This window comes from Ammodytes marinus (assembly GCF_949987685.1).
Source record: "Ammodytes marinus genome assembly, chromosome: 7".
NCBI lineage: Eukaryota > Metazoa > Chordata > Actinopteri > Uranoscopiformes > Ammodytidae > Ammodytes > Ammodytes marinus.
The window spans coordinates 14,309,415-14,335,402 of NC_137211.1; the positions used below are offsets into that span (position 1 = coordinate 14,309,415).

At 40.7% G+C, this 25,988-nt stretch overlaps 1 protein-coding gene across 1 annotated transcript in view; it reads left to right on the plus strand.

Moving 5' to 3' along the window:
• Positions 1 to 13,439: 13,439 nt before the first annotated feature.
• Positions 13,440 to 25,988, plus strand: part of LOC307253102 (voltage-dependent calcium channel subunit alpha-2/delta-3-like) — a gene marked incomplete at both ends in the record, with an annotated part of 109,123 nt that continues 96,574 nt past the window's right edge. Inside the window, 2 exons of the mRNA XM_080030972.1 lie at positions 13,440 to 13,564; positions 13,978 to 14,059. Coding sequence (XP_079887098.1) covers positions 13,440 to 13,564; positions 13,978 to 14,059 — 207 coding nt within the window. The remainder of the gene's footprint in view (positions 13,565 to 13,977; positions 14,060 to 25,988) is intronic.

Genomic DNA, 25,988 nt, shown 5'->3' on the forward strand with positions numbered 1-25,988 from the left:
TTCAGCGTTTGGACACGGGAGGCCAAAGGTCCTACATCCACACCAGTGGGTTTGACTGCCAAAGTGAAGCTACTATGGAGTTTCCATACAAATGGTGAGAGGCAGAGTGAGACAATGTGAAAATGAAAGCTAAATGTTACAGCTATGTACAAAAGCAAAAATACATACATGTACAGAAGTGTCACTCTGCGGAGCTCTTTTTTTATATTCAGTGTAATCATGAAATACTATTAGGTACAGGATGACTATGCTGATCCTCATAACCAAAAGGATATACAAAGCTGTAGATACATAGATCTCTATACGATCATAGCTAACTCTTCAAATATTGCACAACTAATAAAATATAGGTACCTGTAAGACATTGTGCTATGAGGATTGGTAAAGTATCAATGCATATGATTTTTTCTACAAAGTATTAACATGTTACACTGTCTATTTGTTTTAACCTGGGCCAGACGATGTAAGGTCCAGCTTCATTTAACTGTAAGTTACAGTACAAATTCTTACCATAGCTGGACAATACTATGGAATGCCATCCACCCACTGGGACCTTATACAGTAGATGCCATTATTATGCCAGAAGCCACACTAGCAGCAGTAAAAGCATCAGTAAGACATTACTACTGATAAAAACACTCAGCATGACAGTAGATATCTTAACATTCGATATGGCAGTTCTGTCAATCTGTAGCAGTGTGAAATGTGTTCTTTGGTCATAAATGTATCCTACAAACAATAAGAGTGGAAGCGGTTTGTTCAAGGATCGCCTGATGTAGATTGAACAATAAATGATATTCAGAGGAAATGGTGTGCTCTGTTTCTAAGTAGCCCACTTGTGTCACATACTGCACACAGAGGCACAGTCAGTACGTTTACATGGTGTTAGAGAATATCGTTTTATTGTGTCTGACTGAATCCGGAATTTAAAAATGCATGTAGGCCTAAACATGTTAGTCGGAATGAAAGTGCACTTAATCTAATTTCTCAAAACCGAGCTAACTTGGTGGTTAAAATCAAATCGGTATCAAACTTTTTTTAAATTTGGCATAATATTTTTTTCCTAAAATGTTGATTGTTTCGTTAATCGTTACTTGACCCACAGCTTTTACAACTCAGCGGTCCAGCTTTTCTGCCAGGTCTGCGTCTCCCCTCCTGAGTGCCATCTGCTCTCTGCTATCACCTCTCTCTGACCTAAAATGTCAGTACCCGGGACTAGGACATTTTACCTGCCGGCCACTGTCCAATCAAACACTTGCATGCATAGCCTACTTCAAAGGCAATCATGAACATATTTTTCTTTGCACATTGGCTTTTCAAGGAGTTGTGACTACATTACTCACCTTACTCGGATGCAATATCATATTCATGTGCCCTGAAATGTTCATCTTGAAAGATTATTTTCAACTCCAAATTTTGGTCATTTTTATAACATCAAAAACAGTGACTGAACTGGATTACATTTGAAATAAAACTATCATATATAACTCAGTAGAACCCAAGAAGTCAAAGCAATAGACTACCTGTAGGCTATTTTAAAATAGGCAACATGTTTTTCCAATGGATCTACTGTAAGACTCGGGTTTTTCCCCCAATCAATGGTCATTTTATAAACACATCCTCGTGTTGTATAGTGACATCCAGTGGCTACAAGTTGTCATAGCAACTAAAAGATTGACCATTACACCTGTAAGTGGTTTAAGTTGAGGATAAATAGAGTTATAGTGATGTGATTGATTTTGTAGGCTACGTAATTACAAATAATAAATCACAATTAGGCCTACAGTACAAACGTAAGGCTACTTATTCAAGATTGCTCAGTTATTTAGATAACGCTGTGGGGTCGGCTTGTTTGCTGCCTAGGCTACTTACCAGTTTGATTGATAGGCTAGTTGTGAGTCTTGTGACCAGTTTTGTAAAGAGCGTTGAAGGACTATGGTGTGTGGATCGAACAGCGGGCTGTGGTATATCCGTGATGATGGAACATTTGTTTCCCAAAGAGACTGCTTTTTGTCCTTAAAACAATCCCTTGCTGCATTCATGGGATATCGAAATAATCGGAAAAATTAGCTCCCGACTCCTAAGCTTCCCCTGAAGTGGAAACCTCAACGTCATGCAGACACGTGGCGAACGACGAAAGTCAGTATTGTTGAAGGTAAAAAACAAACAAACCAATAAACGTTTTTTTTATTATCTTTATTTAGGCCAAGGCTATTTATATTATTAGGCCTACTATGAGTAGGACTGCGCTCAGATTATTATTATTAGCCTATTTGCTCACGCCTAATTGGTAGGCCTAATAGGTCTATGACATTTTACGTTGTCAACATTGTTGGCTGTCCATGTAGGCTTAGCCCATCTATTCAAAATGGCAATGTTATAGCATAGTGGTTACCTTTTCGGTTTCCATTGCTCTTCATTGTCACGCAAATAGGTTACTGGACACAGCTATTAGCCTAGTAAGGCATTGTTCATGCGATATTAGCATTTAAATAGGCTACTTCTGTTAATTTCATAGCATATTTTTGCATATATTTAGTTTTACTTCCTAATAGGCTAATTGATTAGTTCTAGTAGGCCGAGACAACAGTTTTAATAACATTCATAATAGGCCTACTGCATGCAATGTAGGCCATAGTGTGTGGTCAGTGGTGTTGTTTTTAGATACATTCTAACAATTTGCAACATAACTGTTTGTTGTAGACTGTTATTGTGAACATCCAGCAAATGTTATGGAAATCTGGTTACTGTTTGATAGATTGTGTTTGGCCCGAGGAAAGCGTATGGAGTGTGGACTACAATGTGAAATATGTTCTATTTATAGGCCTAGTTGTGTGCAAATGGAAGTTTTGATTTGATGTGGGTGCTGAAGGGATGGTCATAGGGGATTATCTGAAATGTAACGGTCTATCCTTCAGAGTCCGTCAATTTCAATACTGCATTGATGCTATTTTGGCCAGTATAGTATATGTTTCTGAGGACCAAAAGTGGAGAACTGATAGCCTACATTGAACCACCAACGGCAAACAATGAGACTAATCAGAACAGAAGTAGCCTATACAATTGCAGAGCTTTAACGTCATCATATGCATACTTCTGATTTATAAAATGTAGAACCTCAGAATTGAAATGGAGAAAACAAACAAACCAGCTCTGGTAATTGACTGCATTTTCTATTTCAAGACACTTGTTTAACATTGCTCACAGATTGTCAGATATAGTGAAGACCACATAGTGGGGGCCATTATGTTTGCCCACACCTCCCTGCAAAATGTTCTAGACAGAAAAAAAGCTGTTTTTTAGACTACTTTTTATAATATTTATGAAAACATATTTTTAATTGGATAATTGTAAACAGCTTATAGAGAAACCCAACATTAATGTCATATATTATGTATGTGGATTGCCAGGGCCTTTAATGATTTTATTTGCAACTGTAAATCCAGGACTTCCAACATATTTCTTAAAGCTTTTCCATAAAAAAAGCTTTTGTCAGTTGTCTGATGAAGAAATTCTGGGTGTATACGATACATTAGAAACATGGCTTTAGTAAATCAGTAGCCATACAATAGCAGAGATACTGGCTTTGTTCTTTTCAAAAGAGTCTTCGGTCTCAATGGGATATACCTGTATAAATAAAAAATGTATGGAAGTTTATTTTCAAAGGTTTCTCTATCTTTTATAAGCCCAATCCTTAGGTCTTTGGGCTTTATTATTGGACAAAATTGGAAAGTTTGATTTCGTTCAAACATACAGGGCTGTTATTCTCTGAATATGTTTCAAATAGTAACATTCAAGTGTTCCCCACGTCTGTACTCAAAAAGTGTAACTACATATAACATGCTCTAGATGTCAGTGTTTGCATGTGTCACAATGTATTTTGGCTCCCTCAAGATAAGTGATAACTCCTTACAAATGAACTATTCTGTGTTAAGATATGAACATAGCTACTGTGAGGTGAGAGCCAAATTAAAGACAGGAGATTTATCAACAGATTTGAACGACGGAGGCAAATATTTTTTTGTGTGTGTGTTGACAGTGAAGCCGGGGACTTTTATTTGACCAGACTTTCTGAGACATGGACAGAAGAGTCATGTTTGTTGCTAATCTCTCCCTGTGCAGAACTCCAGAGCGAGGGAACCTCAGAGTGTTCCAAGCCGGGGATTCTGACTTTGTGGCCGCAGCCTGCGCAGAGACAGATATGCCTGCCTGTTTTATATGTAAAGCTGCCAGCCAGAAAGCACAGGCCCGCAGGGTACTCCTCACAACTCCTTTGTTGCAGCCAAACTGTGACGGGGTCCCACTGTCTAAGCTGCTTTGCATTCTGGGAGCACAAGTGATGGGAAGGACACTGAGGATGGTAGGTGGGTAAAGTTGGACCTTTTTAGGAATCCATGTTCACATGCTTTTTACACAGCACGTCTGGGCCCAGGTGGCAGCTCCTTGTTTAAAATAACACTGGCAGCAGATTAATTCTTCAACCTTTTCAATTCTTCCGTTCCCTTTTTTTTAATTCCTTGTTTGGTGTGCCCACTGTGAGATAATATTGCTCTACCCTTCAGTGCCTGGGGTTATTCAGCACTGTCAATCATGGGCGTGACCCAATGGGGCACTTTGATGTGCGTTAAGAGTCAGTGAGTGGACTATTAATTGAACCTTGCCTCTATCAGCACAGCCCCAGTGAACGGCCTGGTATTAGCCTCTTGGGCATGTTATCATTGCAACATTGCAAATGAGTTGGTTATTAACAAGACCGCCAAGGCTAAACAAATAAACACTCCACTGGTCGGGCAGAGGAGTTTTCCTATGTGCTGCACTACAGTAGCTCAGTCATTTTGTTTCAAGAAGTGCTTGTTTTTCTTTTATATTTTATGAATATGGGTTGGTCTTTGGATTAAGTACCGCAGAGATAAATATTTGATTGTGCAAAAGGTTGAAAATGGGTTGTTTTGACAGTTGTGCCAAGAGCTTGGGCTGAATATCAGACTTGTGAGGCAGAACTAATAAACTAATACAATGACTGAAGGAATACAGTGTTCTGTTTCTTGATTTAGCGGCTGTGTAGCACTTTTTTGTCAAACCAACACAGAGAAAGCAGACAGCAAGAAAGAGGTGGGCTATCTGGTTCTGCTCATTCTCACTGTAATTTCCTGTAACACCAGGGCATGGCTCTGGTTCTCTCTAGGCAAACAGTCTGCCTTTGAAGAATGATTTGAAAATATACATTTTAATAAGGTGCACTGAGGCACTGCCAACAAGACACACACAAAAGATAAAAAGTAGATTGCATATCTGAAATAAGCTGATGATGGGAGGGAGTCGGGGAGGGGAGAAAATAAAGGAGAGATGGAGAATAATGGGGGTAAGGAGGGGACTTGTTTTTTTCTTTAATTGAAGTGGCTAGGGAATGTATAATGGAATGGCATGCTTTGGGCAAACCAATCGTGAACATGCTCTGAATGCAGAGCACTTTAATGCCATTTTTAATCTGCTACGCAAAATAATGCAAATATCACAGGCGTCCTCCCCGGCTGCCTTATTTCCTCCAAATAATGAAGCCACTTCTCCCATCTAGTCTTTTCTTTCAGGCAATCAGACAGCCGCTCTAGTCATTTCACACAGTTTTTTTTTTAAATGGAAAAAGAAAATTGACAAGTTTACTCTCTAATACAAAAGTCAGACTATCCACTCACTGCAATATGTGCATTGGAGTTTTCTTTTTCCTACTTCGTTGTAGCCTCGAACATCCCTCATCCCTCCATCACCCCTTTCCGTCTTTCTCTAATTTCTCACTCATCTCCTGTTTCTCTACTCTCTCTCTCTCCCTCTCCAACCCAGCTATTTTTAGGTAGAGTGCCTTTAATTATGCATGTTGTCATAGTGCTTTTTGCATTACTGTCGTTTAAGATGTTTGTGCATGTTTTCATGTGTGAGTATATCTCCCACACACACACACACAGACACATGCACACACGGCACAATCCTTTCATACTGTTTGTTTACTTAGCTTGCTTTGCATCTAAACACAACCCCAGTGTGAGGACACTGCTTGATGCGTAAGCTTTGAGATGATTTGGTATGCAGGATACCACAAGCAGTACATACATGACCGTTGAGAACAAGGGAAAATGAAGGCTATGGAGTAAGATCATGTATGTGTGCAGTACATACACATACACACTATAACCAGACAGTGACACGGTGAAATCACAGTGCCCTCTTGTCACACCGGATGTAATGCGGTCCTGAGTGTCTAGCCTATCTTTTCTACTGTAAATAAAGTTGTATATAAAAAAAGGGTTACTGATCCCTATGATATTTCTTCGACATATCTGACCTCCATCATTTCCTAATTGCAGTGTTAATGAAAAACAAAAATAGACAGATATTGTAGTAAGATGTTGCAAGGAATTAATAAGAGATTGTACAAAAATACATGTGCAAAGATGTTTCACAGTTAGATGGCGGAGGATGTCAGCCTGGCTCTTGCGTTCTCCTCCCGGCGGCATATACCAAAAGTGTGGAGAGCCGTAATGATTTGACACCAGAGTGACACGCACTGATCAGCCAAATTACACGGCAAATCTCTCTCCGCCTCCGTCATACTGTGCTCCAGTTGCTTTCAATTTACCAGCCTCTCTTAGCGGCACCTTCTTTCGCTAAGATCTTTCGACAGCCTTTTTAAAAAGCTGTCGTCTTCCACTCGTCTCTTCCAGTCTCCATCTCTGCGACCGTCATTCTACCTGTGTTCTCCAACGCCATTTTGTACTGTATTCTCTTCCTCAACATGCTCATTTCCCTCTTTTTTCTCATCAAACTCTATCCACTCTCATCTTTCTTTCAACACTCCTCCGACCACATCTCTGTCCCTTCTCACTCAAGCGCATCATTGTTGTGATATATGACCTAAATATTCAGCTAATTGAAGTTCTTATAGCTGCCACATACAGTTTGGTAGGTGGGGAACTACATCCAGTCGCCTTTTACAATGTACAGTAACGTGGAGGTCATGGTCAGTGGGGCATACATTACTTTGCTAAACGTCCTCTCTTTGGTGGCAACTTCGTCCACAGGTACAGGTCAAATTGCTAAAAGGGATTAATCCCGGGTCTCAACAAAACAACATGCCAGTATTTATTGGTTCTGTGATGTTCTTTTCTCCACCACTGTATAGTCACTTATGACCACACTTCCCTTGGCCATTAGGGGACTCACAAGCCCCTTTTACACAGCCAGTGAAAGCCGGGAATATGCTGGAATTCCGGCCCTCCGCCCTGCTGTATAAATGCGACCATTGCGGAACGAGGGAAGAAAGGTGCGAGAGATTGTTCCGGGAATTTTACTACCTCGGGGGGTAGTAAGATTGCTGACACAATCAGTTCCGCCTCTCTGTTTGAATGCGGCCGGCTTGTTGTTTGCGGAACAGGGGGGCGTTTGACGTTGCATAGCCTACGTTCTAAACATGCGACCATGTTAGCAGTTGAAGGACGTGTGTTTAACATTAATCACGGCGGCCTGATATCCCGTAAAAATCACAAAATAAAAGGAACGGCGTATAATCTAGCTGGTCATAAGGTCCACTGCTCAATCCAAACCCCCGCGCTTCATTTTGCAGAGTTTATGAGTCTATTTCTGCCCGGGGGAAGTTGTACAATGGGAAAGCTAGGCTAGGCTAAGCTAGGCTAGGCTAAGCTCCCCCTTCTTCTTTCCACAGGATATATTCCCCTGGTCATTTCTTTCTCTTTTCTTTTCTTTTGCTGAACAAGCTGTTTCTTTCTTTCTTTCACTATTGACTGCTTGTCAGAGGACACCAGATTGAGGACTGTGCAGGTCTGCGTCTCCTCCCAATCAGGTCAGCTGCACAGGAGCTGTAAGTACTCAAATGTGTAGTTATACTGTACAATAGCATTGTGTTGTTAAAGCTGTCACTTTTTATATGTTTTTTTGGTCATGTATGATATCCAGTATTTATATGTTTGATGAGGTCCCTTTAAGATCTCAAAGACTGTACCAAAGTACCTTGTTACCAGAAACTGTAAAGTGTAGTTATTACACAGACCTTTGAAGAAAAATGCTCCTTCTAACAGCAGCAAGGCTTGAATAAATCACACTGGATATTTGATATTTAATGAAAAGACTTCCAAAGCCAAAGCCATTTGTAGAAAGTAATTCGACCAAACAATATCTGTTTAGTAGAGTTCACTGAAGTTCACCAAGTAAAAGAAGATGATTAATTCAAATGCCTAAATTATATATATTAAAAGAAAATGAATAGAATTCTTCAAGTTTATAATCTGCTCCTGGAGGCTTTGGGTCCCTAAGCAGCTGCTAACTGCTTACAGTTAATGCCTCAGGCTAGCCTTGCATACATTCTCAGGTGAAGTCTTTTTATAATAGAAAATAGGAACATTAGCCACACTTGATATTCTCCTGCACCATTTAACCAAGAGGGAATTTTCCTGAACTTTTATTCACATTTATTTAGTACCTCTTTTGTGTTATCAAACATCTCTAAAGTATAGATTTTAGATTTGATGTAAAGAATAATTCCTGAATGTAACCAAATGTTACCCCATATAGGTATGCACTTTCTCCCTTTTTCTAAATGTGTTAATATTGCATCCAAACATTCACAGACATTTGCTGAAGAGGAGACCCCAATCTTTAAAAAATCAAGCTACCTTTCACCAGCACCGGAGGGATCTCTCAAGAGCCCGAGTCAATCTTCAAGCATAAGCATTTTTTAATCATCTATTCAACATAGTGTACGGTATCCTGTTGGCCACTATTGAAGATGATGTCCCCCAAAAGCCTTCATTTACATTTTTTTGTTAATATACGTGTTAAATCACTCTATATTCATACAGCAATCACTTAAATAGTATGCGCAGTTCATAACACAGGTCTCCAAGTCATTCAGTACTGCAGTAATTGCCAGTTAAAATTTCGAGTAGAGGTGGGTCTCTGTGCCCGTGAACGATGACTCGCTGCTCTCCATCGGGGCACTATCTGACGAAAACGGCTGCACCTTCATGTTGTGGTGACATTGGGTAGAGGGACGGGACTTCTTACTGTAGCTGCTGACAGGAAGTTAGCTAAAAGGACCATGTCACTTCTCCTTTAACACTCCAATCCCAACGCCTTGCTTGGACAAACACAGTCACTCTTTACCAACATTCAAGATCAACTGTGTTTCTTCAAGGACACAGTTTCACAGACAGGGGACGACAGCCCATTAATTGTTCCTGGCCTGATTTCACAGGTGACCGTAGCAGGCACCAGCAGCTCACCTCTCTCCCGCTCAGTCTACCACCGCCCCCTGCTGTTCACCGTGGCCAAGCTTGGCGCAGCAGCTTGTCCTTGTTTTTTTTTCTTCCCCGAGCCGATGAATTTTGCATACAGTGGATATTTTGATCCATGACGCTGCATATTCCTGCAGGCAGCCCGGGCTCCGTCTCATTCGAGTACAGTCGCTCATCTGCTCCTCTTGCCAGTTGCTGAGGGGAGGAAAGTCGTTTGGCGTCTCATTATTAATTCAAATTAAGGGGAAGGTATTTCTGGAGCAAGGTGAGTTCTGAGTCTGGTAACAAAGAATTATTTATGGTGCGCTTTTTTCAAAATTGCCCATGCACTAACTCAGCCCATCACTGTCTATACCAGATAAGAACATCGACGCACAGATACAACTGCCTGCCTCCCCGCTTTCTAGTGTATGTTCTAGTTTCCTGTTAAATTACAGCAACTGTCTGGGGGATTAGCACACACAGCTAACTCGGGTTTATTTAAAACATTTTGTCCATCAATTAATGAGCATTGTCCCTACCATAAATAGATTTGCAACCTCATCCCACGGTTCAACACCTAAAGTAGACAGTAAGTGACTAGATGCCTTGCTCTCTCATACCTATGTGCTGAAAGTGAAGCTCACTGACATATTAGTATATCAAGTTTGTGGGCCAAAACGCCTACCCCCCCTCCACTGATCTTTATTCTGTTGTGGTATGTTGAATTGACCTTGGTGCTAATGAGCTGCTCCAGATACAGAATAGCAGTAGCAGCCCTGAGGTCAAACTAGGGACAACAGAATAGAAAAACGTAGATGAAGTGATGAAGTGCTTACACCGTTGAAGCTCAAGTTCAAGTTCTTTACTCAAAAAATAACAATGAATCAGTTGTTGGCAAAAAAAAAATATCTTAGATCTCAGCCTCCAACAGTGCTCATACAAATGTGTGAAAGATTCAAGTGTAACAAAATCCCATTGGAATCTAATACGTACTGTAGATAGAATAGTGCAGCAGTCAAATTAAAGAATATATTTTATAAGATAAACACTATACTACTGTGTCAGACAGTGTTCTCGTGCAGTTGGTAAAATATTCTTTCTGAGACCCTCCTGTCTCAGAGCGAAACTATAATCTTTCAGTAATATATCATGAGTTTATGATCAACAACAACACAGCACATTAGCTCCTCGGAGATCTGACTCTTTGCAGTTGGCAATGTCGTTCCACATTTAAACTAAAATGGTTTGGATCCTTAAAATGCTCCGTAACGTCTTTATAATCCATTGGTGTGCACATTCAAATACTGCATTTATAACACACAGCATAATCCTGGATGCATATTTATATGACCTCAAGTAATGATACTTTTTCTGAGATCTGAGAATCTCTCTCTCTCTCTCTCTCTCTCTCTCTCTCTCTCCCCCTCCTGTTTTTAACATAAATGTTAAATCCACAGTTTTGACAACAAGCGTTCTCAAGAATCGCTGACTCCACCTTTTAAGGGAGGGTGGGCTAAATTAACCTTTCAATTAAGATATATTGAGGAAATTCTATAAGAAGAAGGCTTATGTCACATTTCAAGCTGCATTGGAAGGCTATAGGGGGAATAAAAAGCCATCATTATTGGTTGGAAAAAGAAGTGTTCCATACAATATCAGTGTTTTTTTTGTCTTTTGCTGAATTGCCGGTACAGCCCAGTTATCACCAGCCTAGGTACACTCCGCTCTCCGAAACAAGCGTTATTACAGCATTCAGCCCTGAGGAAATGGAGGGTTAAAGAAGAAACCAGAGGGATTCGGGGGGCCGTTTGATGATGGAAAGGAATACTAGCGTGAATCTGTCAGTAGAAATTAGGTGTAAAAGTGGTCGGCCCCCAGCTACTTGCTATAACTGATATTTTTTTATGTCAATGGAGATCACTGGAACGATGTTATTCCTTCTCTAAATGAGCGTCTTTTGGGACATGGCTACAAGCTATTATAACAATGGATTGGGATTTCACAAGGGACTAATGGGAAGTGATGTGCTTAGGGTCCCATGGGACACAAGTGGTATTATACTGTTGTCTCAGAGGGTTGAGACGGAAAGAACCAAGGTTTGGGAGTAGATTAGAGCTTCTTCAACATGAACAATTATTTGCTCAACAGAAAATCAGGCTGAGTACAGATGCATTTAAAATCATCACTTTAAACTTAGACGTATACCCTTTATGTGAAAGGTCTGCAATGCTCAACATAGTACAATTACTTGTCATTGAAGCAAGATGAGGATGAATGAAGGGATTAATTTAGATGGTACGAAAGTAACAAATAAAAATCCAAACTTGGTTTTTGCTTGACCATTCATCCCACTTAGCTGCTATCATTCAGACCACAAAGCACTGTCCAGTGAAATGGCCTCTGATATTCCTATGCATAACAACATTTCTACCTCAGGAACTCTAATGGGGGACTTTGGCTTTTTGGATTAACAAACTACCACTCGGTTCAGTACAGAAAAATCCACAGACGACCAAAGTGGATTTTTTTGTTTTTGATTTAGCATTTTTTGTTTTTGAGTTAGCAATCCATTCTCCATATTGTATGACCTCCACCGGGCAACACCAAACACAGCACAGGCTGAGAAAAAAGCAGAAGGTAAAACAGCATTAAAGAAGAGGCCCACTCAACTTCAAAGTTTAAGAGTTTTGAGAATATTTGAATGATGATTGAATAAAAATAATATCGTAAAATGCAGCTATTTTGGACAGGATCATCATGACACAAAAGTTGAATATTGTCTCATGCCTTCATAAAATATACAACAACAAAAAATAATCTACTTCATTATGCTAAATGTATGCACAATCCTGAGTGTGATGGCAACTTTAAACTGCATTTGTTAGTGTAAAGACTCTTGTGATAACTTAAAAAAAATAATTTGTTTTAATCCACAAAGGTGAGGGTTCTATTGTTAAAGAAGTGTGTCTGCAATCAGCAGGGCGCCACTTATGCAGCGCTAGAGATAGGCCATTCAGGGTGTGTTGATCTCCTTCCAGTGCTTTGGCCAGAATCCTTCCAGCTCTTTGTGAAACGCGACCCGCCGCATGGGGACTGTTGCCTGGAGGCTCTCGTCCTCTTCCGCGGCCCATATGCCCACACACTGCGCGTGCCACGTCACTGCTGCAGAGTGCATTTAATTGACGTGCTTTTATGCACCATAACGGATCTATCATCTGGGTCTTCCCTCTCTCCACCCAGAGGCTGGAAACCCCCCCCACCCCCATTTCACCCTGTTTCTTTACACACACACACACACACACACACACACACACACACACACACACACACACACACACACACACACACACACACACACACACACACACACACTTTCTTTTCTCTTCAGCACTTTGGCAGTAATTCCTGCTTCAGTGAACTGGGCATGACTTGATCTGACATGAAAGCTAAAGGCTAGCTATTATATATCTGTATTAGAATATGTGTGTGTGTGTGTGTGTGTTCCTTTTGGGGGGTGGAGGGGGGCCAAAGCATGGTGTAATTCAACAGCAACAATAACAGCATCCTCCTGAGTAGCCTATCCTCAGATCCTGGGAGTTTAATGATGAGAGAAGTGAGTGAGTGAGTGAGAGAGAGAGAGAGAGAGCGAGATAAAGAGAGAGAGAGAGAGGGAGAGAGGAGGCTTAGGCTAGTCGCATCACTCAAGAGTAGGCGTGCTCTCTCGTGCGCTGCATCGTTTGATGATTTCCCCTGGTTTTCCCCCGTAACCTCCACTCTGTGCTCTCTGCGGTCGGTCAAACATAGCGACACGGAGCAGACTTTAACTGCCAGAGGGGTCGAGCTCGACTTTTCCGCCGTGTGCACCGCACCGGTCAGCGGGGCCACACCGCGGCACTTTGGATAAGTCACAACACAGCTGAGGAGCCCGCTGTTTGCCAGGGCGCATCGCAGCTCGTCCGCGTCCCGCCACCAAGAAACAGCTGAACACATTGCCATGAGCGCTCTAGTAAGTCAGCATAGGTGACTTAATTTTCCCCCGTTTTATTTTATTTTCATTTCTGGATTCTCTGGAAGGGGAGGCAGCCACGGTGGCAGCATAAGCCCCACAAACTCGCACTGTGCGCGTAGGGAGGGTATTTCTTATTTTTGCCCAAGATGCAGGTGGAGGGGAGCTGTGTGCTTTCCAGTGCGCCGTGTGTTTGTCTGCTTTTACTTTTCTCAACTCTGAGCACCAGGGTCACCGAGGTGGGAGGAACGCACCAAGGCATCCCTCCGTCCGTGTAAGTTGGCTACATGCTCCGTTACGCAAAGGTGCCGCGCATCACTTCAGTCACCAAGTTGCAAGCTAATTATACTTGATAGAAAAGATCATTTGTGAGTCCACAAATAATATTTCGTGACTTATTGCGATTTGTTGAATCCACAACTGATTATTCTAGTCTAGTGTTTATTGAGTGTGATGCCTCCTTTTTTCAGATTTCTTTCGATTTGTTGTCTGAAGTATAAAATATAAAACTGAAATAAAAAATAAAATGAATTGATAAAAAATAAATAAATAAATTATCTTGCAAAATCAGTTAAAGGCAGAATAGTCGGTAGTTAATACACAGGCCTGTTAAGTGCTCGATGTGGCTTACAGGGATGCATAGCATATATATTTTTTAAACGTGTCCAATTTCTTCCTTATCTTAAGGGTGAAGCTTTGGGCTTCGGCATTTGGTGGAGAGATGAAGTCCATCTCTGCAAAGTACTCTGGCTCCCAGCTGCTGCAGAAGGTGAGCACTTTTACTGTCTCAGTGTGACGTCAGGTGTCCATTGAAAGCACACATGGTTGAACTTGAGCCGGTTTGTTTGTTGGCAGTTTGATTTCCCCAAAATATTCCATAAAAAAGAGATTGTCTATATATTTAATGAGCTCGATAGTCCTTGACATTTTTTTTGTGCAATAATGATTATCTTGTACCAATGTGTGAGTAGGCGCAGGGACACACACTGAAGATACAGTATATTGTTTTTTTTTCATGGCTGAAATGCTGTGATACTGTGGATAAAGTACTTGTAAAAGCTTAAACACACCTTTTTCGAGATACTTTTTTAAAAATGAATGTGTGGGTGTAAAAGAGCAGCTTATGAGAGGAAATGACGGCTGTGGAGTAATTTTTTCGAGTTGAGAGAAATGTTCACTCCTCGTCTATTAAACTGCAGGAACCACTGCTTTTTAGCCACTTGATGTCTGGTAATGAATGTCGATGAGGTAGGTGCAGATTTAAAAGCCTATTCGGAACATGTGCCCTTTTTTAAATGGAAGTCCAATTTTTAAGCACTTTGGCAGTTGCATTAAAACACATGCACACACACAGACGCACACACACAAATACATTTTTCTAAGCAACTGAATATTCCTCACATTTCTTACACCTCCTTACCTTGTTTCATATCTCTCTGCTGTCTGTTCCCATCCCTCTTCCACTCTGCTTTGTGGCATTTATGCCGGATTTGAATGTGATGGAAGGCAACATTTTCATAACGGAGGGTCAGTTGATGAAGCATGTGTTAAAACTGGTGGCTAATGGATGGCCAGTGAGTGGATACCAATTTTGTGCACTCGGGGGTGCCAGGGGTTCACGGCCCCGTACGATGCCCCGTATAGTTAGTATGTCAAGCAAGCCCACAAGAGATCTGATGTGACATACAACCAGCATCTGTGTTTGACACTTACACAAATGCCCCCTTTTCAATGTGGGTGCAAACCCCACCCACACATGCACTATAATGCAGGCACACGCGACTATACACGGCATATTCACATGCACAGTCACGCACACACAAACATACACATGGATCCTACTGCGTGGTTTCATCAGCCGTACAGAAGGCAGAGGAGTGGTGTTATCTTTTCTGACAGGATAAAAACTGTTCCCCCTTCGCTTCTTCTTTCTGCCTCCAAAACCGAGATAACCCTCCCACGGAGTGACGACCTCCTTATGAAATGCAAATGAAGGCTGCAGGGTTAATTGAGTACAGAAAAGACTGGAGACCCCTTTGTGGGAAAAGTGCATCTATCATACTGAACTGGTATGTTGCTTGATCATACTGTGTCGTCAGAAGAGCAGGATGTATAAATGCACTGGCAGGCTTTGGCAACATGTCACCAGAGTGTCATGTTTGTTGTGCCTTTATTGTGTGTCCAGTGCAGACTAGCAGCTCCCTCTTGTCCAGGAACGCTGAGAAGGGACCATGTTTCCCCCCCGAGGGCACATGTGCTTTTAAATAGGCAGAAAGAATGAGGGATATACACTAATGTACATAGAGAGGAGGATGGTACTGAAGGGAAACGACCCAAGCTTGAGCGTTTGACAGTGTGCGTGTGCGTGTGTGTGATTTTTTTCCCCTGGGCAGGGGACAGATGGACTCAGTCTCTTTTCAGTTATCTCTCTGACCCTAGTGTAACAAAACTCCCTTGGATATCTGTACCTCTGCATGGGTCTTATACGCACACACACACACACACACACACACACACACACACACACACACACACACACACACACACACACACACACACACACACACACACACACACACACACACACACACACACACACACACACACACACACAGTGGGTAAAGCTTACTCCAAATCATGCTAAATACACAGACAGTCACAAGGAAGTATTTTTTATTGACAGGTAGCTTACAATCTATGATGGCATGCTGTGTTTATAAATATTGTCTTATTACAAATTCTACAATGTATAGAAACCACTTTACATTATAGCCTATACTATTATATGTTTTATACACATGTCTTTTCTCATAATTATTGAAGATAAACCATATTTGTAAGGAGGGACATATGCAATTCGAACTTGATACATCCTTTGTGTTGACCTTGGATATATTTTATGCCTTATTTGACATCTAATTAAATCATCTTAAATCAGATGTTTCTATAAAGTGTGATATAATTAATAATATCACAATAATGTCACACATGCAATTAATAACAGTGACAGCCCTAAACCAAATACAATAGTAGCTTAATTAAATACTTTCATTGATAAATCATCTAGATGCTCTTAGTAATTCAGTCATGTTTTTTCAGTCAGAAGTTGTCAGGCAAGATAACTCCCAAAAGGAATGACATGAATCTAAATATTATAATATTTAAAAAAAGAAACAAATCCATGTATACCAGATTTGGCCTTTCAACATCCCCCCGCCCCCACACTTTCCTGTCCTGTCCCGAACTGTCCTCCCTTCCCATGCCACATATCCATTGGAAACAGCTCTTGTTTCAAGGTTATACCAGTCAGGGCATATGTGTGTGAGTGTGTGTGAGTGTGCACTTTTATATATGTGTCCCTGAAGAGGGTGAAACACATGATCAATAACACCTTCAATTTGTTACAAAAATCAGATGTTAGCACTGTATTTACAAATTCAATACATGCATACATACACACTGTGTATACACAAGGAACCTATGTACAGTACATACACACAACCATACAAAGGACACATTCAGCATCTCCCACTGATAGTTGGAATTAGCTCTGTGTGTTCTACCCGCCTTTCTGTTGAAATCTTTAATTTCATGTATCATTGAGCAACCTGTCTATATGAGCCAGCCCGCCTGTGATGGCTGTGTCTGTGGTGTGTGTGTGTGTGTGTGTGTGTGTGTGTGTGTGTGTGTTTCACTTCACTGATGTTATGGCTTTTTTGGAATCAAAGTAGTGGGACATTATGCCATGCTGGAATTACTTCAAGCCACTTGGTGATTTAAGATACGAGACGAATGATCGTTACTTGGAGTCGCCACCACAGCTGTCTGAAAGTTGTCCTCGCACCGATTTACCCTGTTTGAAAAATATAGTACCTGAGGGTGAGGAATAGGCATCAGGTGTTTGTGTACCTACTTAAATAAGCTCGATCACACACACACACACACACACACACACACACACACACACACACACACACACACACACACACACGCACACACACACACACACACACACAATCACACTTACTCTGAGAGGCACACACACAGAGCAAGAGAGCACGGGATGATAGGAAGGTGTAATGATGTGTGACAAGAGTATGTTGAAATCGATTTGCCTGGCCGGGGAAAGGGAGAGAGTGTGTGTGTGTGTGTGAGCCTCTGCCTCTGATATACGGTGGTGCCATACCATTCTCCTTTACGGCAGGCCACTGATATCTCTGCTGAAAATGAAAAGAACAACCAAAGAATACTAGCTAGTGGTTCCTCAGAAAAATTGTGGATTGAAAATATAAACATGCTTTATGGCGTTTAAAAATAAATAGTACAGAGAGGGTGGAGAAGAACATTCACTGCTGATGGTTCCGACACTCAGCTTTAGGCACAAATGATATACTCATTAACTGATATACTAAAAAGAAATATATAAAATATATATAATGAAATATAATTTTAAATTATCAAATATTAGTCAAATAAATTGAAACATAAAATATTTTTTTGATTACATGTTCACCTTGCAGTTGCCAGCACCCCCAAGCCTTAATTACACACTATATGCAAAACCTTTCCATACTTAAAATAAATGCGTGGTTGTTCTGAAGAAAATAATATCACAGACTGATGAATGTAAAACTACCTGTGTAAACCTTTTTAAAAAAATAAAATAAGAAATTAACAGTTTATCTGGCATTATCTAATCGGCTTTTTCAGAGATTTTAAATAACCCAAGAGATGTGTGCATTTTGTTTCACACGATGAGTTCAGTGATTTCACACACAGCAGCGTTATGTTTTGACCCATTCTACAAGACTCATATAAACACACTGTAGTTTAATCTAAATGTTCTACTCAAAGCATGTTTCATGTTTGTTTATAGTTGTGGAGAGCTTGTATTTTAGTCACACTAACCAGATTTGAGAGTTTGACTAATTGCCAAATTTTGAAATGGGAATGATTAGGCATTTCAGTTCTTTACGTTCATTTAAAATGAATTACATATTGGGATGACAGCTGTTAAAGTACGAGTCGACTCTTGCTGTGTTCCCAACTACAGTATGAGTTTAATTTTGTATCATTTGCACTCAGTGCTCATAATGAAAAACACTTTAAATGTTCATTTGATTTAGCAATTCTTTCATCTTAACATATTTGCATTTGTCTCACTCAAAAAGGAAAAATGGATCACGTAGTTTAAGTGCTGTTTAATTCCTATACAAAGAAAACGTTTTACGTGTGTTATTTGTTACTTGGATCAATTAAAAAACTAAAATGCTTTCATCCATTTTACCTTCAAATGACTCATAATGTATAATTATTATAATTTTCTTCAGTCACTTTTTACATAGCACTTTGAAATTAAATATCAAACAAAAGATAGACATCTAAAAAATATAATCGACGAAAAGGTGTATGCTGAAGGCGTACTACGACCCTTTTGACTTTGTATGTTCCGATTAGCAACTCATTCACAGCTTAGAAACATAGTATTTTGTAGAATGACTCTGTGATTTTTTTCCTTAGAGAGATGGGGTTGTACTAGAGAAATGTAGACGACCTTAGCATTTTTGAAATCCTCGATATGGGTGGAAATAAAAATAGGATACAAGGAATAGCTTTTCAGCTTCAGTAAAGCCTGAATTTAAGTCTCTCTTTGCCTTTTTTTCTCTTGGATGATATTGTGTGTGTGTGTGTGTGTGTTTGTGTTTTTATGTGTGTGCGGAAGTGGAGGAGGAAGTATGTGTGATGATGGTGCCAATCTGCTGCCGAGGGTGGGAGATGGTTGAGGCGTTCCAGTGTAACAGCGTGTCAGTGAGGGGGAGACGGCTGCAGATTAGATTTAGCTTTTGGGAAAATTGAATAGCTGTCAGGTTTGGTTCAGCGTGACTGGCGATGAGGTGAGGCAAGGGGCTGTGTCTGGGTGTGTGTACTGATGACTGTCCCTCTTTCGCTAACCTCCCCTTACCCTCCCATCTCCTCGCTCCCTCCTTGTCTTGTTCTCATTGACCAAAGCATGATCTTGCTAAATTTGATTCCTTCCCTCGCTCATTGACGGAGAAAGGGAGGGAAAAAAGTGTGTTTGTGTATGTGTGTGCGTGTGTGTGTCTGTGTGTGTGTGTCTGTGTGTGTGTGTAAGAGAGAAAGGGACCGAGAAAAGAGGAGGAATGTCATGTCACAGAGTTAATTACAGCGTTAGGCGCGAGTGCAGCCTGTTTCCGCTATCCTTTCATGTCCTAGCCGGCCCAGCTTTAGCCAACACAACCACTCACTCATACTGTAATTAGTGCTTTGTTGGTGAGAGAAGCATGAGGGAAAAAAGCCACTGTGAATCACACACCCCGTCTTTACTGTAGAGAGCTCAGGAGCAGGGAGCGAGGCCTCTTTTGCTACCGGATTAAAGAACTTCCAATTCTTAAATAGCACTACTGCTGACGCTGTGTTTAGTGGGCTTATACAAAAATCAAGGGTCTTTTTTTTTATGACTTGTTGTGCGGTTAACCTCTTTCGATTTATACCCAGCTCAGAGTAAATTTTTTCCAGCTTGGAAAGTATTTGATTTGGTGTTTTCAGGGAAGTTCATTTTTCTTTCCAGTTCCTGAAGTTCCTGCACGAGATGCACATGCACACACAGTAGTGTTTGCATACAGTAGAACACCCTCTGCTCTGCGCTGTTACAATGATGAATGTGAACACTGAAGATCTGGCTTTTGCTCCGCCTGTCCTGCAGAATAGAACATGCATGTTGCCGCGGCTACACTTGGACGTCAATGGACACATGCACAAATATAGGAGCATGCACACGCACACACACACACACACACACACACACACACACACTCTCTCAGATGTTTGTAATTATGACAGATTATTCACATGGTGTGCTACAGACTCGACGGCATACGGAGAGTAAACATTAGCCAACTTGGTAAAGGGGCGGGACCAGTACTATTAAGCACATTACCGTGTGCGGCGTTGTGTGAAGGACTGTCTGTGACTCGCTGCTGTCCACATCAATCATCCTGCCGGGTTGTTTGGGTCCTCCCTGTGTGCTGTAGGTAAAGTCGGCCCAGCATAAAGCGATACACTGAATAGAAGAAAGGACACCAGACCCATTACAGCTGCTCCATCAATCACAAATAGCTCCTTATACATCCCAAACCCTCTGCATGCTCAGATAATCCTGATTTATTCTCAGAATTAATGATGAACTGGAACCGTGGCTTTTCTCTCTCTCTCTCTCTCTTTCTCTCTCTCTTTCTTTCAACGATTAAGTTGAAAGATGTTGTGAGTCACAGGCTATACAACTGGGGACTTAAACATTAAACCTGTTTCTTTCTCTCCGTTTAACCTCAAGACGAGAGACACTGCAGGTGAACAGGGTTACATTTTCAACTTATAGATATCATCATGACACCTCTCCAGTTGATTACTCACATAAAAACAATAATAGTTTTGTATTGATATTTTTTCATGAATGTTGAATACATATGCAAATTTGGCAAAATCTTAGGAATTATGCACATTTGCTTCTTTTAAAAAACAAAAAAATGTGTTGTTGTATGAAGCTAGAGTTCACATCTTTATATCATTTTTACAACTTATTAGTGTGCAAAGCACAGATTTTGAATACACCCTTTTGTATTTAGAATTCAAAAAATACTATTTACAGCTCTTAAAAAAATAATATTTGCCTTGTTCTTAAGAAGAAAATTGATCAAATAAGATGATTAACAACATATCAGCAAATCATTCAGTAAGAACCTTCAGAATAGTGCTAAAAATGACTGGAAAGTTTAGTTCTTTAGAAGTTGAGATTTTTGGTATTTTTGGAATTTTGAGATAATGGCCGTTAAAGATTGTGTATACAGTAGGTCAGGAGAAACATACGCAAACAGTCAAGGTTTAGTAAAATAAGCACCTAAATGAACATGTTGGACCTTTTATTTATACTTGTATGAAAGAAGACATTTTATGGAAGCAAAATAGCCAAAAATCTCAAAATTGACCAGTTCTTGAAAAAACGATTTTTTGGCTGCCTTGTCTTGCCTTAAACCTCTTTGACAACCCGTCCCTCTATCAACATTTTCGCCCATGTGTTTCTTGCGCCCTTATGTCTCCCCCAACTATTTTCTCCCTCTCTCCCCTTCCATCTCACATTTTAAGTCTAAGTCTCTCCTCCTCTACCCCCACTCCTCTGCTTTAATAATGGATAGGATGCAGCCACGGCACTAAAGAATACATGCGAGGGGATTTTGGGACACGCCGGTGTTTGGAGCTTGTGTTGGTGCGTCCACACCCTCGAAAAAAAAATAGTTCTGCTGGCCTTGCACTATGTGGTGCACTCGCTGCACTGTCAGGCGGCCTCACTATGTGTCCCAAGTCACCCCTTTCTGCCTCTACATCAACCCTCCCCACAAACACACACTTAGGAGCCCTGCACTGCGCCCCATTTGCACAACACTTCTCAGAGTCTGTGAGAGTGCTACCAAATCCAGCTCAGTGGGTCAACAGCCCCTCCTCCTCATGACTTTCACCTGCACTTGCTGTCATTTCACACAAACACACACTTGCTAACACAAGGTGGAGGAGCACAGTTATGCGTAGACAAGCAATATGAGAACAAATAACGACACAGACACACATACACTTTAGTTATTCCTCCCAGTTGCTCTCTCTGAACAACTTTTTCTCACTCATTCAGGGTATATTTATTTTACTTTCCATTTAACATCTCCTTTACATGCCGTGTAATGCAATTATTGGCTGGAGGCCTGCGCTGGCTAATGTGCAGATGACACTGTGGTACTGCTGAGCACTGAGTAAGTGACAAACGATTACTTAGACACAGAGGATCAGTATGGATCAATGTTGAGCCATATTGATTACATGGTGTTGTTGGCATGTGCAGTTACAGAGACAGACACTTTGTGGAAAGTCTGCATTTAGTAGAAGAATAATTGTCAATTTTTCAACTTCAGAAAACAAGTTAATGTTTTTGTCCCCCAGTTATACTTCCTGTGCTACTCACCACATTGTTCAGCGTAATCATTGAATCACCTAAGTGTAACCCCTGGAACACACATCCAGCGTCTGCATCTGATTTTTGTTTTTTGGAGAGACCGAATCTCTCACATATCTCTCTGCTTTAACTGTCATATTGACTTCAGACCAGCAGCTTCCGCTGTAGTTTCACCATTTCCTGGTGTGTCCCTTTCAAAATAAAGCTTGCCACAAGCGAAAATGTGGCAAAAAAAAAAGGCAATGAGACACACGGATTACTGTCGAAACTCAATATTGATCATATCCATCATTAAATTAGATGAAACAACTTAATTTTAATGGGAATTATCAATGAGAACTCTTTGTAGAAAAGACAGGGCTTTTTAGAAGCAGCGCTGCAGCAGCAGCAGCAGTTGAGACGTTACATGTGTGGCCAAAAACAGTAAGAGACGCAGCAGTAACAGACGCAAACATTGTCCAGAGTTAGATGCAGGATGTGTGTCCCAGGCCTAATGCATTACACATAGATTGAATTGTGATATCTTGCGTTGAGTTGTACTTAACATTACGTGATTGAGCCATCTAAAAATAATTGTATTAGACAAGGAGTAAAATGTATTTTGACGGCATATTTGTTGACATTGGTATAATTAAATTTATAAAGCAATTAATGAGTTTGATATTGGCAATGCAGCTCAATAGAAAATTAAGGATTTTTCAAAGATTGGGGGATCAAGTTAATGGCTCGTGGCTGTGTAAACGGAGGGGTACTGTTAATTACTCTGAAATAAACAACAACATAATGGTGTATCAACAACCATACCTGATTGAACCAGTTGGGTTCCTGTTCGAAAAACCCAGCAAACCACTTTCAAGCTTAAAGCCAAGTATGCCTCAAAAAATTATTTCAGGCTGCTATATCAACACAGATATTAGATTTCTGCAGATACATTGGTAGCAGTGTCAGCGATAAATATGAATAATATAAAAATGTTTCTTCATCACATAGATGATGAACGGAGGGAACTGATGGATAGGAGAGTATGTATCTTGGGCACAGTTCTTAAAAAACAAATCTAAAGGATCCATATCAAGATTGTTTGGTAAGGTTAAAATAAAACCAACATCAGCTGATCTATTGTTATTGTCCCAAATATTGATATCAGTATTGTTCTCATGAATGGGGGAGAACGGGGGAATCTGAGGCATCGGGTAATGTGAGCCACCCCCTGTATCTAGGCAACGGAAAACATTTGTGGTCATGTGAGATATATGTTTTCAAGCCCCTCTCATTTCCCCATGGCCCTGAAAGAGAGGACCTCATGGTGCTGTGGTAAGCATGTTTTTTTCACCAAAATAGGTATTTTGCTTGTAAAAGTAAATGTTCTTGCTGTCAACTTAATCAACTGTTGTGCCAAAGCAAATGTATTCACGTAGAAAAACTTATATCATACGTGTTGATGAACTACCAACATATAAAAGCCATGTGATGATATTAGCTCAAGATTAGCCTGAAATGCTAAGAGAGGTAGTTTTTTCTCAAATTGTGGTGGTGGGGGAAAGTGAGCCAACTGCTGTGGGGTAAAGTGAGCCACTGTCTCACTTTCCCCCACCATGAGGCACAAGTTAAGTTTAGTCTTAAACATATTTTAATGTAAGATTACATAACATATGTTTTATTTTAATGTGATACACATTGTAGAAAAGCCATCATGCCAAGGAAATACACCAGGAAGATGACCTGGGGCAACCACACGGAAAGAGCACCTTCTCATCTTTCCCTATAACCTTCAGGGCTGGAATGTAGAGTAGGCCTAGTTGTAGAGTATGCCAGGCTGATGTTATAATCCAGTTGGGTCTTCACCTGTGTTGTGTTCTGAGTTCCAGGCTGTTCTCGCTGGTTCTGATTTTCCTATGCTTTGACCCCCAGACACAAGCTGGCTCTAAGGGTCCTGTGTTCTGACCCCCAGACTGTGTTCTAATCTAACTGGTTCTATCTTTAATTTGAATCTTATTAAAACCTTTTGAATTATAATATGTTGTATTTGATTTTGTTCAGTTACTTTCAAGTGTTTAGAACATTTGCTTTGCTTAATTGACCAAACCCCATCATTCTTTTACTAGTCCGACATTAGTTCTGGATTCTAACTGTTACAATATGTGTTGTTATGGTAGTTTCAGAGTGGAAAAAGTAAGTGGTTCACTTTACCCCATTGATTTTTCTGGTGTGGCTCACTATACCCCAGCTGTGGGGTAAACTGAGACAGACCAGAAAAATGACAACTTTTTTTTAAATAATCATATTTTCACTGCCCTTTGTCTTGACAAAATTCTGCTGATGCCCATTTCTAGGAAACATCCTGAATTAATGGGACATGTGTACATTTGAGTGATAAATCATTTTAGCTCGCTTAGAGGGGAGCAAATGTAAAAAGTGGCTCAGATTACCCCGTTCTCCCCTATAGCATTGGCTGGACAAGACTTGATATTTATATGAAAGTCATCACATTAAAACTGTAAATATGCATTGATATGTTGATGGCGTTTATGTTTTAATGTATTCCATTATGAACTTAATACCAGCTTTAGTTTACATTTCATGTTTTAATTCTTTTTCAAATGGTTCCTTATATGTATGTGTTAAGTTCAACTTCATAGTGGTTGCTGATCAATGGCTTGCGGTTCAGAAAAAATATTATTTCCACCATTACTTTTGTGAAGCCTTCAAAGCAAACTCAACTGCAGTCCAAAAAGTGTAACTTCCAATAATAAATCTCCACTTCGCAAGGATGAATGCTACCTTTATGCATCCACCACAATGTTTTGCTCTCTCTTTCCACTTTCACGCCGGCTGCTGCTAGAATCAATTTGAGACTGTGGGAGAATGTATGGAGTGGAATAGGGAAGCAGCAGGCCACACTGTACGTGCTGCTAAGCATGAAAAATGTTTTCCACAAAGTAGCTCAATGCAGACAACTACAGATAGACTGTGGTCTATTAATCAGTTCCATATGAACAGATTATACCTGCTCTTGGTGCTTTTATGTTTTTTTGGTGAAAGTGAATTATGGGTGTATGAAAGAAAGAGTGGAGTGGAGATGGTAGAGAGGCTACTTCCTGTCCTCACTTGAGCGGTGCAAGGGACAGGCTGCCTTTGCTTTGTAAAAGGAATTACCTGTGGGTAGATATGTTCTACTGCTGGCTTAGATGATGTCAGCCTCATCCCTGTTGTGTGTGAATGTGTAGGTTGGGGGGTAATGTGCATGTGAGGACATTGAAAGATGGCGGTCATTAGAGAGAGCTGGGGTTTGGCAAGCACTCTAAGGGGCAATGGTGCATACCCAACAGACGCAGTGCACCCTGGGACAAACTCCTGAGAGTCGCCTTCCAGCTACACAATGAAGCCTTGTGTGTGTGTTTGTAAGTGTTAGTGTACAGCTGTTGTTTCCCCCTCTCAATAACCCCTAGGCACCCTTTAAACACTCTATCACTGTAGCAGCAATTAAACACTCACACACACACACACACACACACACACACACACACACACACACACACACACACACACACACACACACACACACACACACACACACACACACACACACACACACACACACACACACACACACACACACACACACACACTCAGAGGAGCTGGATGGATGGTGGATGAATTGTGTTGAGAAATGGAATGGGTG